The sequence below is a fragment of the Merops nubicus genome, unplaced genomic scaffold, assembly GCF_000691845.1.
Source record: "Merops nubicus isolate BGI_N331 unplaced genomic scaffold, ASM69184v1 scaffold3429, whole genome shotgun sequence".
NCBI classification, from domain to species: domain Eukaryota; kingdom Metazoa; phylum Chordata; class Aves; order Coraciiformes; family Meropidae; genus Merops; species Merops nubicus.
Genome location: NW_008628855.1, coordinates 1 through 14404, shown reverse-complemented (window position 1 = coordinate 14404; position 14404 = coordinate 1). Strand labels below are relative to the sequence as shown.

Below are 14404 nucleotides of genomic sequence, written 5' to 3'. Positions count from 1 at the left end.
TTTGTTGTGTTTTTGTGGGGGGGGGGGGGGGAAGGTGGGTGTTTGAAGAAAGAGGAACAAACATGGGAGCCCAAAAGTTTAAATGGCGATCTCCTCAGGCTTTGCATTTGAAAAATACCAGTGCATACCCCCTCCTCTCTCAAATGAAGAAAACTGAGATCTTCTATTGATTTCCATACATTTTGGGTAGGGCTGGTCAGCTGCACACGTGAAAATATAACTGTCTCCAGCAATCTAAGGGCAAGAGACACTGACTGGAGACTGGCAGAGGGCACATTTTCTCTGGAACATCAACTCCATCAGTCTCGCTCTAGAAGTATGATTCTGGGCTGTGCTTTGAAGAGCAGCTTAACACAACGATCAAAAAACTAAGGTTGGATGAACCTTGTCACTATCAGAAGAATGGGAAGGAGGTGGCAGGCTAAAGGTGCATAAAAGCAGCTGCAGGATGATGCTCCACGAGATGCAGAGTTGACTTATGAGTTCAGCGTCACCAAAGGAAGACATCTTCCCTTGCCATTCCTCCTTCCAGCCACATACTTGGGGCAATTCTCACTTTTTTTTTTTTTGTAGCTCTGGAACTCAGTATTGTTTACTGATTGCCATTAAATTACCACTTACATAAAAAAAAAAAAAAACATAACAAAACCAAACCACACAACTAACCCAACATGAAGAGCTACTTTCAAATGCCTTGCTGAAAGATGTGATGAGAACTAGAGCATGTGCAAGAGGCAAACACTGGCCACAGCCAAAAAGTAGAGGAGGAAGGAGTAGTAGTAAAAGCTCCCTCATTTAGAGTTCCTGAGACACTATCATTTCTTGAGTAGCTCAGTGATTTCAGTAGTATAGCCTTCCTAATTGAAACATGACATCTAGGCAAATGAACACTGGGACACTAGGAGACTCTGTTTCAGGGAAACCACATACCTAACAAGGGCAAGACAAGGTACATGCTTCAGACTCACCAGCAGTCCAAGATGAAAGTGATTCAAGAAAACCCAAACAAGCCTAAGTAGAACTTACTTGCTACATTTCTCCTTCATTCAGCTCAGCAATTTAAAACCACTTACACAAGCTACTATGAGTTGCAGGAGAAACAGGTATCTCCATCTACCTATGCTGAGGCACTAGAACACAACTTGAGAAGAATGAAGCTGCGTTCCACTACGTAACAGGCCCAAACCAGCCACTGCAGCACATCAAGCAGAAGCCTTAACCCTGTAGTTATCTGCACTTCCACTTAACTCCAAGAAGCTCTTGTCAAATGCTGTGTAGACCTTTATATCCAACCAAGACTGGAGTTGGAAGCTGCGAGAGACCACTTCTCACTGCCCATCAGCTGAGCATTCTGCTCAACAGTTTTTGATCTGGCTGGTTCTAACTATTGTAATATTAAAAAGGAATAGTGTAGCACTCTACTATGCCCTCATTTCACGTTGAAGACCAAGATGCCTCAAAAGCCCAGGTGAGTTATCAACATGCCTCTGTATGCTGTACAAGAAGCAGACAAAAATCATCCCTTGAATGCAGAAGGGCTGTTGAAAACAAGGTGGTGGGGGGAGACTGCAATACTTCAAGGCCAACTTTTACCAAGGAAAACAACAATCAATGAGTCATGAGCAAAAGGAAATTCACTTTTTAAAACAGACACCCAAATGAAAGCTAAGTCTTTCAAATGTCAAGATTAAAAAAGCACACCTTTTCTAACAGTATGTCAAGTTAGTCGAGTACAGAAGAATCCAAAAGATTCAGTAGTCTAAGAAGCTACAGTAACAAGTACGAAGAAGCTATAGTCTCATTCTGTTTTATCAGCTTTTAGTAGGTTTTTAAGAAGTACATGTCAGGTAAGTGCAGTAACTCATATCCTTGTCCCAAGAGTTCTCATACACTTGAAAGTAATTAGATAAAAGCAAGACAAGATCTGAAGGAAAAAGTGACATCTTCTACTAAGCTAACTGGTACAGTTTAATGCACACACAAAAGCACACAATAAGGAAACACGTTTTATACATGTAATGGCTTCCTGAAATATGGCAAGACCTGTTGTTTTCAAGTTTTAGCATCTTCATTTTTATGTCAAGTTATAGCTAAGATTGTACGCTTCAAAGAAACCAGAAAGATAGATGTTTTTGTTTAGGACAAGGGAATCCTGTGGACATAGTAGCTGCACTGGCTGTGTCCTGTGGAATTAGGACAGCACTAAGAGTAACACCAGTGTATGCATTGTTTTGACTGCCCAGCTTTCCATTCATAGCATTGTACAGATTAAAAAAAAAAAAAGTCATAAAACAAATAAACCACTACCTGTACCTTTAAATTTATCAAAGTAGAGAGTGCTCACAGAAATGAGAGCTAACAGAGATTGGCAGCGCTCAAAAATAGTTGTAACAGCTGTTGAACAATTTGTAAGAAGGGAGTTGCAGGTTCTCACCCAGCTATCACCCTCTCATAGCTTCCACGAGTCAAATACATTTATTAGTCAACAAATACAAATATATATCCCAAAGGACTTAAGGACAGTGGAAATGAATTCCTTAGACGTGATTTTTCCAGGCCAGGAGTTGACTGGTCCTTAACAGCAATGGTGGACGAATGCAAACTGTACTTGCTCTGCGATAGGTAAGCTGCTCCCCAGTAATGTCAGCTACACGGTTTCGTAAGCACCACACTAACTTTACTACTGGAATTCAAATTCACCTTTCAAAATAAAGCAGGAAACTTGTTCTTCTATGCTAGAGTTTAAGCTTAAGCCTTACCACTATAAAAACACACTAACTTTCTGATTCCATAGACATTCGCTCCAGTGTCTCTGCTTCCAGTCAGCTTTGAAACTTACATGGCAAAGGGGAAAATTTGTTGGTGGACTAGAAAACAACTTAAATTCACTGTAACTTTGTTAAGTCTAAATATGGAAGACCTTTTGCCTTATACTACCTAGTGGTCCTGTATTAACATATCCCAGTTCTCAGAAGACAATGGATATATAAGCAAATAATACCTTGTTGCCAGTTTGAATGAAAGAGCTGGAAAATCAGCTATAAATAAGTACTATCTTCTACTGTCCCAACCCCATATCAGCTAGGTAGACACGGCCAGCAACACATTTTCTGTGCCCCAGTTAAGACCTACAGAGATGAGAACAGTATGTAAATCTTTTAATTGGCCTAATGCAGTGGTTAATCCACAATTAACAGTCCTAAAGCACTGGGACACCAGTTAAACAATTAATGAGTTAAAAAAAGTTCCATGATTATCTGGATTTCCTACACCTTGGCAATGGTCAACATCAGATAACTGTGAGCAGAAAAACGATGTCAAACTATGCCAAATGTATTATCAGATGCAACAATCCTCCCAACAGAGAACTTCATCTACTACTTCTGCAAACAGGTTCCTTTTAAAAACAGTGTTCTCTTAAAAGATTCCCGTGTTGCCTGCTCACAGACATTAGGCAAGTGTTCTTTTGCAGTGGTGTCATCTAGTGGTCAAATTCAATGAAAAAGACATTCCATTTTTCTATCTGCCAGGTTCCACATGATTTCTCCCTTCTTATACACTACCTTTAAGCAATCTATCTTAGTCTGCAGGTGACTGACTTCAATGAAGTTCTGTACTGATTGTTGGGCAACAACTGGCTGTTCCCCCACCCTCTCCATGGGGAAGGAATCATCAGATAAGCTATTTTTAAGGGTGGGGGAGGGAGAGCTGAAAAGCTAGAGCTGTCCAACCTAAAATGTCAGATCTCCTCACTGCTCAAGTCAGACTGCAAGCTTACAGAATAATTAACTAATTATCCCAGTGCTCAGTTGTGTACCCTAATAAAGACAGCCATTGTTTCTTGAGATAGCATCCAGTCTCAGAACACTGATAAATCACAACTGGTTGCTTACGTGTGCTTTAAATCTATTTTTATTGCTGACAAATTAAATAAATAAATAAATAGATGGGGGGGGGGAAAAACAAACACCACTCCTGACCTCAAGGAGAGAGGAACAAGTCCTACAGCTGAGCGAGTTACACAGCTGCAGGTTTTATTTGGTGCGTCCAAGGTATTCACTGAAGTTCTTTCGGGTAGGCCTTCCACACCACATAGTGACTGACTTCAGACACTAAGATGTTGAAAATCCATTTCACAAGTTTTAAGTACCAATAATAGAACACAGTACCAATATAAGAAGAGTAACCTGTCCATTTATTGCTGAAGAAATGCCATCCCTAGTGTAAAACCAAAAGGAAAACTAGTATTGTACGGGTCTTAAAATTTTGGTTCAACCCCAGTGATGTGATCAACATTTTTCCACTGCTTCAATAAAGTGTGAGCTAAAACATTAGCTGCTTATTTTACATCTGAATTGACCATGACTATTTTCCATGGCTAATTTCCATCCCTCAACTAAAACTCTAATAATTTCCGTGCCTTTCTCAGTACTTTCCATAAACAGCAATTTGACATTCTAAATAACAGTACTTATAGTGTCCGCTGTCTTCAACGCCTTGGCATCTCAGACAAACTTAACCTGAGATTAAGTTTTCTGTCCATATTATGCTTTTGCCTGATATTTCAAATAATAAATTTGCCTTTTATGAAGGCAGTACAATGAAAATGTTGTTACATAACTCCTACAGTTCTTCAACTGAGACTCCAAGCACCTTGTGCTTTAAAGCATAGCACAGCTGCCACTTTGGAGAAAAGTCAGCCAGCCTCCAGGAAAGCTGTGCACATGCAAACCCAAAAAGATGGCTATTTTTAATCAGTGCATCATCTAAAAGCGTTAAGAAGCAAGCAGAATTATCTCCTTGTTGCTTCTACTAAATTACCAAATTGCACACAATCATTTTCAGAGACTGTCTGAACAAGCCACATCATAGTGCTGAGGGGCTTTATCAAATGCAATTTCTTTCTGGTTGATAAGGGCTGTTAAGACACCAGACATACTAAAATAACAAAACTCTCTGATTTCCTCCTATCGGACCTCAGCAACAAGGCAGAAGCAGCCAAATCCAAAACTGAGCAGCACAACAAAAGGCTAGAAATCAGAAGAGCCTGATAAGGACACCAGGAAGCAATGGGGCATTAGTTTCTGCAACAACCAGCTCACATGCCCTCTTACCAGAAGCACTCACCCCTTAACTCTTTCTAGATCACCTGTCCACTGCTTACAGTACTACAGACTACTTCCTTTGCTCGAGACAAACATCTACCTTAAGCCAAATATTTGGGTTTCCTCCCATTCACTTTGTCAAAAGCCTAGAAAGCTGCATCAGAGCAATCTACCTACAGGAACATTACATGTGCAAAGTCAGGAGCAGTAAAATATCAATACTTAAACTGCTTGAGCAACGCCTGGTTACCTGTGCTGCAGGCTTCACATTAAATGACACGGAGCTCAGATAACAAATAATCCTGCTGACACGACACATGTAAAAAAACTGCATACATAAATGCAGTAGAAGAGTCTACAACACCACAACGCAACTGGGTTTTCACGACCTGCCAAATTCTGTTGCTCTCATAGGATGCTATTACACTATAAATGAACTGTGACCATTTTTGCTAGAAAAGGCTATAAAAAAGGAGCTGCTGCTCAGGACAAACACATACAAATTGCTCTACTGAAGAGCTGTGTTATTTACAACTAACACGAGTTGGTATACTTTATCCCAAATGCAGTACTTCAAAATATAGGTCAAAGTCAACTGTTAATTGGGCAGAAGAATAACTATGCCTCATCTCCTCCCACTTTGTATTCTTTAATTATGTATCTCTAAGCATAAAAATCCCTCTGCATCACCATGTTATTTCCACTGTTTCCTGAATTTAGCATGAAAGGTCTGAACTAGCTCACTGCACTACATTTGACTAGAGTATCAGTGGCATACAACTAGCAAAAGTGAATTTTTCATGCTTCATTTTACCAGACAAATTTATACTTATGTACTTTTAAAACATACAATCTCTAGCAGGTTAATTTTTGACGGAAACATTTTATCTGAATATTCGGTATTTTAAATGATAAACCCACCTCAGAGGCTTAAGAAATTTAGTATATACCTTTTAATATATTGATCTGTAAAAGCCAAATGAAATTGTTAGACATGTATCTCTACACAATTTTGAATAACTAAGAAGACTGAATTAAAGATTGGTAAGAAAAAATATACTGTTATCTAAAAAGAAAAGTGAAAAATATTCCAAATTTTCAAAGATGAAGAAACAAGACAAACTTGTGTTTATTGCATATAAGCCTCTTTGCATTTAAGCATTGAAAAGCTAAGATGTACACTGCAGAAATATTTTAGTGAAGAGTTTAGAAAAGTAAGAGAAAAACAGGAGGGTTGTTTTGGGGGAAGAAAGTTTGTTCTTTGAAAGCACCCTTTTTGCTTTTAGTTTGGAAACAGACAGTATCACCAAAGACTGACAACAAAAGCATTTCATTGAACAAATGAAAACAGCCAGCTGAACTACAGTGACAGTTCATTAACACTCAGTTGTGTAGTTAAACAGAAAACAAAACTTATTCTCAAAGCAAAACTACTATTTGGGTGTAGTTGTTAGACAAGTATAAAGGTAAGAAAGATAGAAATAAACTCTGGATATAGGTTTTCTGTAAGAAAGCAGCAACACACTCAAAGTTTTTCTTGTCCTGGCTTTACAGAGTGGGACTTCACTGGTTGAAAGGAGTAGAAAAGCTTTCCATCTCTTCCCTGCTCTGTTAAGCATCTTATACACAGACCTATACAAATTTCTTACAACTTATCTTCCTGCAGCACAGCAATAGATTCTTTTTCTCCTGGTGTAGTACAAAATTTGCCTTAAATAAGATCTGTATCAGTCACTAAACAAAAAAGTCGTAGAGGGTAACTTTGTTCCCCAATTACTATTTTGAAGCAGCCCACTCCCATCACCCAGTACACATCAGATTATGTGCTGAGACCTCTGGCTACCCACAGAAGGCAGCAGGTTGTAGGTTGTACCTGATCTACTCTGCTGTATAAGCTGGCACTTTCCTCCTGAAAAAGGCAAAAGAAAACAACCCCACAAAGAAAACCACCCCAGCAACAGCTGAACCCACAAAGGCTTCAGCACATATTCTGCAGGTATTTCAAGGTTGAGCATGTCTATGTCTTTCCCATTTTAAACCTCACTTGGGTGAAACTGCAAACTCACTGAAACAAAACATCAGCCTTTCCTAGTCCTCTCCCAGAGCTGCGTTAAAGGCTCAACCTAGCTACATGTTCTATGTTGTAAAATAACTTATACTACAGACCATATGTACCAAGGTTATGAGAAAGAATGGAAGAATTTTGAGCATCAGATCCTTGCAAGTTTTTAATCCATCTAAGGTAACAAAAATGCTTATAATATATATATATGATGTGTATATTGCAAGAGTAAACATAACACTAACTAGAGTGGGGGGAAAAAACCATCACCATAAATCTCAGATAATCACCTACTACAAACATTTAATGATTAATTCACAAATTCTCTGAGAACACAGTCACAATTTTTGCCACTACCTAAAAATCAAAATTCCAACTTCCATGGATTCTTGAAGCTTTCAATAGTTCCACTATTCTAAGTACACAGAACACCATGTGATGAATTACAGATGATATCATCAAAACTTTCATGTAATTTTAAATTCACATCTTCCCCTAGTTTCTTATTAAATCTAATTCTACAAACAACCCCTCTTTCTCACACTAGGGAATTGACATTCCTTTGCAAATCCAACGCACGGATCAAAAAACTACCGTGTCAAGACCTTAGAGAGCTGTCCTGCTGCCACAGTTGCTTCTAAGCTAAGGAAAGTGATACCAAGCCCAGCAATACAATCCTCCTCTTAATTAAAGTAGGGAGGAGCAATAACAGTATTGACAGCTTGAGCATCACACCTCACTTTGAGTGTGCTTGATGGAGTTTATTATCCTGATTTTCTGTGATCACACAAGAACTCTGCACACCAAACAAAAAGAACTGTTTACTTAATTTTAAATATACTTACCGTGCAGCATTATCTCGAACTACTTCCACTGTTTCACCAACAAAATACCGATCCTTTACATAAGCAAAGATTTCATCACAGATCTCATGGAGTCGGGAGCGATGGGTAAGGGTGGCCAAGTAGAGAACTGGAATGATGAGCGCCTCTGGGAAGCTCCGAAGATTACGTCTGGCTTTCTTCTCCGATTCCAGTGCTTCCTGGTATGTGAGTCCGGGTTTACCTGTGACAGCACAGCTCCATACAAGGCTGTTGCACAGAATAGTGCGTTCAAAAAAATCACTGAAAAAACAGAGGGTGAGGGAGAGAGAAGGAAAACAGTTCAGTTCTAACCAACATTTCAATTTTTATAATTTCACTATTATAAAACAGCGGCAAATGTCTTCTACAAGCCTGAAATGCAAAGTCAGCCCTATTCCAATACAGGTTGCAGATAATCAAGGGTTATTTACCACTTTTTAGCCATGTCATAGTAAACTGCTATTCTAAAAGTCTCCTCTCGCTACAGGCTACAGTAACAGTAACATCAAGATCTAGAAATGCTGCAAACAAATATTCACATATAAAAAGCCCTATACATGAGAGTAATCACATTGAGTTTAATAGGTGTCATATCCTCCTCACATCCCCCCATTTCCACAAATATTTGCAGGAAGAGAGTCTAAAACTGTACAAACATAAAATAACCTTAATACAACAGAAACATGTTGAAACTTGAGTAAGTTTCGGAATTTGAGTGCCCTAACTCACGTCTAAAAAGATGGAGTAGGTAAAAAAATTAACATCAAGTAGTTCTCTAAATAGTTTTTATTCCTTCACTGTTTGCATTGCTCTTAGACAAAGCACTAAACTATTCTTTCTCTACAGATTCTTCTCTTCCCTTGTTTCATTAGCAAATATTAATTCTTCTCCTTCCCTGTATTTCCCAAGTAATGCTAAAATTACATTGCTCTTATTGTTTGCTTACTATATAGGAATCAAGAAAGAATAGTTTTCCCTTGTCAACACCTGTTAATTTTTGACAGGTCTCAATAACAGTGGTTTCTTAAAACATTTTATAGATGGAGTAGATGATGTATCTATTCACAAAACAGTATGTTAGAACAGATACACAGATCAGTGATCGGACAGCAGAGCAAGCTTTCAATATGCCCCATAGGATTTTTGTCTTCCTTTAAAAATCTTACCGGGCTATTAATGACAAATACACAACACAACCTGACAAACCCAGTTTTGATTTGCCTTCTCTCAGTTCATCATGGCTGAAGGCAACCACACTACTTTCAGAACAGTGCATGCTGCACGAGATACTTATACTGGCTTCATTCCTTTGAAAAAAAAATTATGCTGTGCAGTGTTTCCATTTTTAAAAGAACTGTTCAAATAATTTCTAGCAATTGGGTTAGAGAACTGGTCAGTTCACACTGCCATTTTTTTTTTTCTAGCAGGCTCCCTGCAAAGTCAAGCTGGCAAACATGCATCACTCAGGCCTATGTGGCTAACAGTGTCGACTGCAGATGGACAGATGAACCATAACATTTCGTAAATGAAAATGGAAATTCCAGACTGAGGACAATGGAGGGTCCTGGCTCAGATAATCCTCTCTGTATGAGAAAAGGATTCCTACAAGATGCTTTAGGAAGAACATCAGCTGCAAGAATGGAAAAGGACAGAAGAGATATACTATCTGGATAATATTTAACAACTACAAAACTTCATATTTTTGTATCACCCCCATCTGCTTAATATATTTGACAGCACATGGATCTAATACTCTTAAATAATAAGGAGTAATTTGGGCTTGCTTAGTCAAAACAAAACAAGAAGGAGAACAAAAGAGCAAGAGAGAAATTATTCTTCAACGTATGAAGAATGGATGGCTGTCAATCATTTTTTGTGCATAGGAGAGAATATTCTATTTTTGCTGTTAGCCATGGTGAATCAGTATCTTTAAGGTAGAGAATAGTTAACTAAACATTTTAAACAGGTTAGACAAAAATTTGTTTGGGTTTTTGAGTTGTGGTTTTTTTTGTGTGTGCGTGTGGTTTTTTGTTTGGTTTGGTTTTGTTTTAAGGCGATGGAATACATCAAACATGATCTCTTCAGGTCTCTTCCTGCCCTACATTTCAATAGTTGTGTATCAGGGTCACAATAATTTTACTAGTCTTACTGACTTCAATGGATAAAGAAATAGGTACTCCAATCTTCATGCAGCTGTGTGTTGCTACATAGAGTTGTGTGTTTCACTTACCAAAGAGGTTCTTGATAATTATCTTTAGCCAGGAAAGAGAAAACCAGCATAGGAGTTACTAAAATATGTACCAGAACATAATTTTCAAAAATTACTAATGAGGGAGGAGGAGAGAGAAAGGAGAGCAGGAGGGAGAGACTGAGCCTGACGCTGACAGTGTTCCTTTAAGAGCTGCTGTTATTCTTTGTGAGGGGACACCGGCCGTCATGCTATTTAAAGCAACAGCATTGAACTTAGAGCAAAAAATTAAAAATCCCACAAGCAACAAACCCCTCTCTAAAAATTTTTAGTCTGTGATTATTACAAGGGCAAAATTCTAAGATTACTTTATCTGAAACATATTTAAGGAAAACATTTTCTATTTGCATACAAGAGTAGTTTGTGTATCTAGTTTCATTCTCCCTCATTTCCTCTTTTGTTTTGCGTGGATTTTTCCCCTCTGTGAACTTACATAGAATTATAAAAAAGTCATGTGAAAAAAATTACATTTGATTTTGAAAGCGTTGTCTTTAGCTAGTCATTACCTGTAGAACATCAAAACTATTTGTGACTTAGTGTGTTAAGACAGTTTTATTGCAATGTTTTAACAATTTCACTTGAACTTGGTTTGAGAAAGAGAAAACAAATCCTGTAGGTGCTCTTTGCAGTAGTCTTTCTGCCCTGTCTGTCTCTGGTGGATGTCAGTTAATGCCAAAAGACTCACAAGGAGCAGACACAACTACCACCAAACCAAGGGAATGGTACTGGCAGCAGTGATACCCTTTCTCTTTACTTAAATGAGTACTACTGCACTTGAGTGTATTCTACATTCAACTTAAACTCACAACAGTGAGTGCATCTGCTGCTAGGTCACATCTGAAACCTCAACTACATCTTTAGGGTATTACAGTACTTGGGTCTTCCTCCCTGGTTCAAGATCCTTTTGACTCCTGACAACATGGAGAGGGAAGTTCACACAGAACACATCCCCAGAGTTTACCTGCATGGTCCCATCTGACTGCACGAAGTCAGACAGGACTGCAACACCCTGCTGAAGATGTCCACATCAGCTCAACTGCCTGAGGAGCAGGGACTAAAAACTGAGTGTCTTTGTAGCAGTAATCAATGCTGACTTGTCAGCTGGATGCCTTTTTTCTTTACATCATACAGTTAGTTTTCCACACATGGTAAGGCAATCAGCAAAATTATCAGCAAATCATTGAGAAACAGTTTAATACTACTACTTGGTAGGTATTTGCTAGGAAGCAGCTCATTAACAGAAGCTAGAAATAAATTACTTGCAATCACACATGCAATGGATATAAAAATCCAGCCTAGAACTGACAGACGCCTTCTGCTTGAACTAACCAAGTACTTCCATGCGTCCAAGATCTACTGTGTTTTTAGAGTGGTTCAAGAACAGCTTTGTTTCAAATAATTTACTTTCATTAATTTTCTTAGCATATATTAAAAACAAGTGGGGGGGAGGTGTCTTTTTTTTAGAGACAATTATATAACAGAAAATAAAATATGTGAAAGTCATGTTAAACAGAATTTAAGAGAGAGGAAAAGGCAGAGGGGGAAAAATACAGCATTGCTAATTTGTAATAATTGCTATTTTAAACCTAAAGCTCCTATAAGCCTTTAATATATATATTCCTTAATAATTACAGATTAAATATGGATTAAAGAATGCATTTCAAAGTTATGAGTTTCTCTTATAACAGAAAAAAAAATCCACCAAATTTAAATAAGGATACTTAAAAATCCTTCTGAAAAGTTCTTTTGACTATAACCAAGAATTCCACAGGCCAATCTATGAAGAAGTTTGAGTAAGTTTTGAAGATGCAAAACTGTTCTCTCCCTCTTGTGTTTTAGAATGAGGAACATTCCCACTACTGTACCTAAACTACTCATCATTTTCTTTTTCAGCACAAGCTAAAACTCCCCATACTTTAATAACATTTTCACTAATAACATCTGCACCAGCTATTAGCTTTCAGAGACAAGGTCAAAGGCTGGTGGTAACATCCCACCGCTTCAATGTGCTGCTCATGCATCCCATGTACCCCTATACTTGCTCTTCCAGCTACTGTTGTGGCTCCAGACACTCTTTTATTGGTCTGTCCCTGTAACCAGGAGCACAACCAAACATGGGGAACGTCAGTTCCCCCAGTTCCTGTCACTCCTGATAAATACAGTCAAACACTGCCACTTCACTGCACCCCCTTCTAAAGGGTTACAAAATTATGCAACGGTATTTCAGATGAAAAAGGAAATGCATTCTTAGCATGACAGTCACTTTACAAAATATGAGTCTTGCCAAATTCTCCTTCCATTACCATAATGATTTCTTATACAGAGAAGAGCAATACTAATGTATGATTTGTATTCATCTCTACTAAAGCTGCCATGGGCTTGAAAGCTTTTCAACAGTAAGTTTGTGTTCTATAAGAAAACCCAAAAACAAACAACAATAAAAACCCCAAGAAAACAACTTAAGTCTTAACTATCTGTAGCAATTAAAAGCGTTCAAACAGTTGAGGAAGGGGCAAATTCAGGTTCCAGTGGGTATCTCTACAGCCCACTTGATCTAGTCTGTCTCTAGTTTTTAAATTCTCCCCTCAAAAAATTCAAGTTCCTATTGCAAAAGTAGATTCAGAGAAGTCTTAGATAATCGCTTTCTTTCATGAAACGGCTAATACAATTTTTAAAAAGCAGGCCCTCCCTATCCCTGTTAAGCTAATTACCCTTGCTTAGGCAAAAAAAGTGAGATGTTTTCAGAAGACATTAGCTATCTGAAGCACCACTTTGCAACCAGCAGAGGCAAGGATCAGCATCTCTAAAGCTTCCTGAAAGATGACCCTGTGTTCTCCAGTAAATTATGCCACGAACAACTAACACTAATCTAAATTTACTCATCTGTGCCAGGATCCCTTGCTAAATAAAAAATACTGAAGTTTTCCGTCCAAAGCACCAATTTGGCCAGAAAAGGGTAAAAAAAAAAAAAAAAAAAAAAATTCCAACCCCCTCCCCATACACTAAAACCAAGCATACCAGAGTTTTATGCAGAGTTGTCCCAAATACCATATTTTAAGCCCTGACCTGTGAGTTAACCACCCACTGACATTTCTAAGGATCGCCTGTGTGAAGACAAAACTAAATTTATCCCTTAATTCATGAACTTTGGTTAAATGTGGAATTGGGTCTTTCATATTTTTTTTTTTAGTGACAACATCCTTGCAGTGTAAATAACCCCGTCAGAGAAAATATTCACCTAACCCTCCAAGAGCAGAATGGTGTTTTAGAAGGATTCTTTTCATGCTGAAATTTTAGCAAAGCTTCATGTACCTGAAAATGTGTTTCAGTGTGGTGTCAACAAATACATGAGAGTCATCTAATTATGCGATAATAATTGTAACCAGAAAAGCAGCTTTCAAAATATTGGAAGCTGGGGGAGGGGGACTTAATTCCTACAGAAACAGGAGGCTGTCAGCTCTTGCTTATTAGGTTCTTATAGCCACGCTAATCAAAACACTCCTTATTACAAAATATTCAACACCCCCTTTCTCCCCCTAGAGTTTATCATCCAGAAAACAAAAAGGCATTACTCTCTAAAGTTGCCTAATCCAACTTCTTTAAAATTTTATTAGGTGAAGTGTATTTGAGTAAGAAAAACAAGTCTAAACATGAAAAAGATTTAGGTGTGCTCTAATTTCATGCGCTGTAAATTAAAAGTATTTCAGATTTAATCTCATTAGTCTGCGCATCTCGAAAAAAAAAGTAAAAAGAGGGTTTGGATGCGGGGGCTTTTTGTGGGCGGAGATGGCGCTGGATCAGACTGAGAGGGAAAACACAGACATTTACCAGCTTCTACAAAACGTTTCGCTAAATACTTTCTGTCCATTGTTCTTACAAGCGATCAAGTAAGCGGCAGCAAGTTCGGGGACACCCGTGCAATACGCCCTCAACGGTTAACGACAGTTTCACAATTTCCACTGCTCTTTTTACACACGGAGAAGGAAAAAAAGAAGAGAGGGAAGGAAAAGAAAAAGAAGGGGGAGGGAAGGGGAAGGCATGGAAAGCCGCAGGAAAGCCGCCCAAGAAGCAGCGACCTAGAGGGGACAGGTGTTGCTCGCTCGGTTTCGGTCCGGAGTTACCGCCC

The 14404-nt window shown here is 38.5% G+C and overlaps 1 protein-coding gene across 1 annotated transcript in view; it reads right to left on the bottom strand.

Annotated features, from left to right (window-relative positions):
• The window catches only part of BAZ1A (bromodomain adjacent to zinc finger domain, 1A), a 62327-nt gene extending 48181 nt beyond the window's left edge, over window positions 1-14146 (bottom strand). The window contains 3 exon segments of the mRNA XM_008946781.1: window positions 8013-8291; window positions 12317-12368; window positions 14107-14146. Coding sequence (XP_008945029.1) covers window positions 8013-8291; window positions 12317-12368; window positions 14107-14146 — 371 coding nt within the window.
• Window positions 14147-14404: the final 258 nt, after the last annotated feature.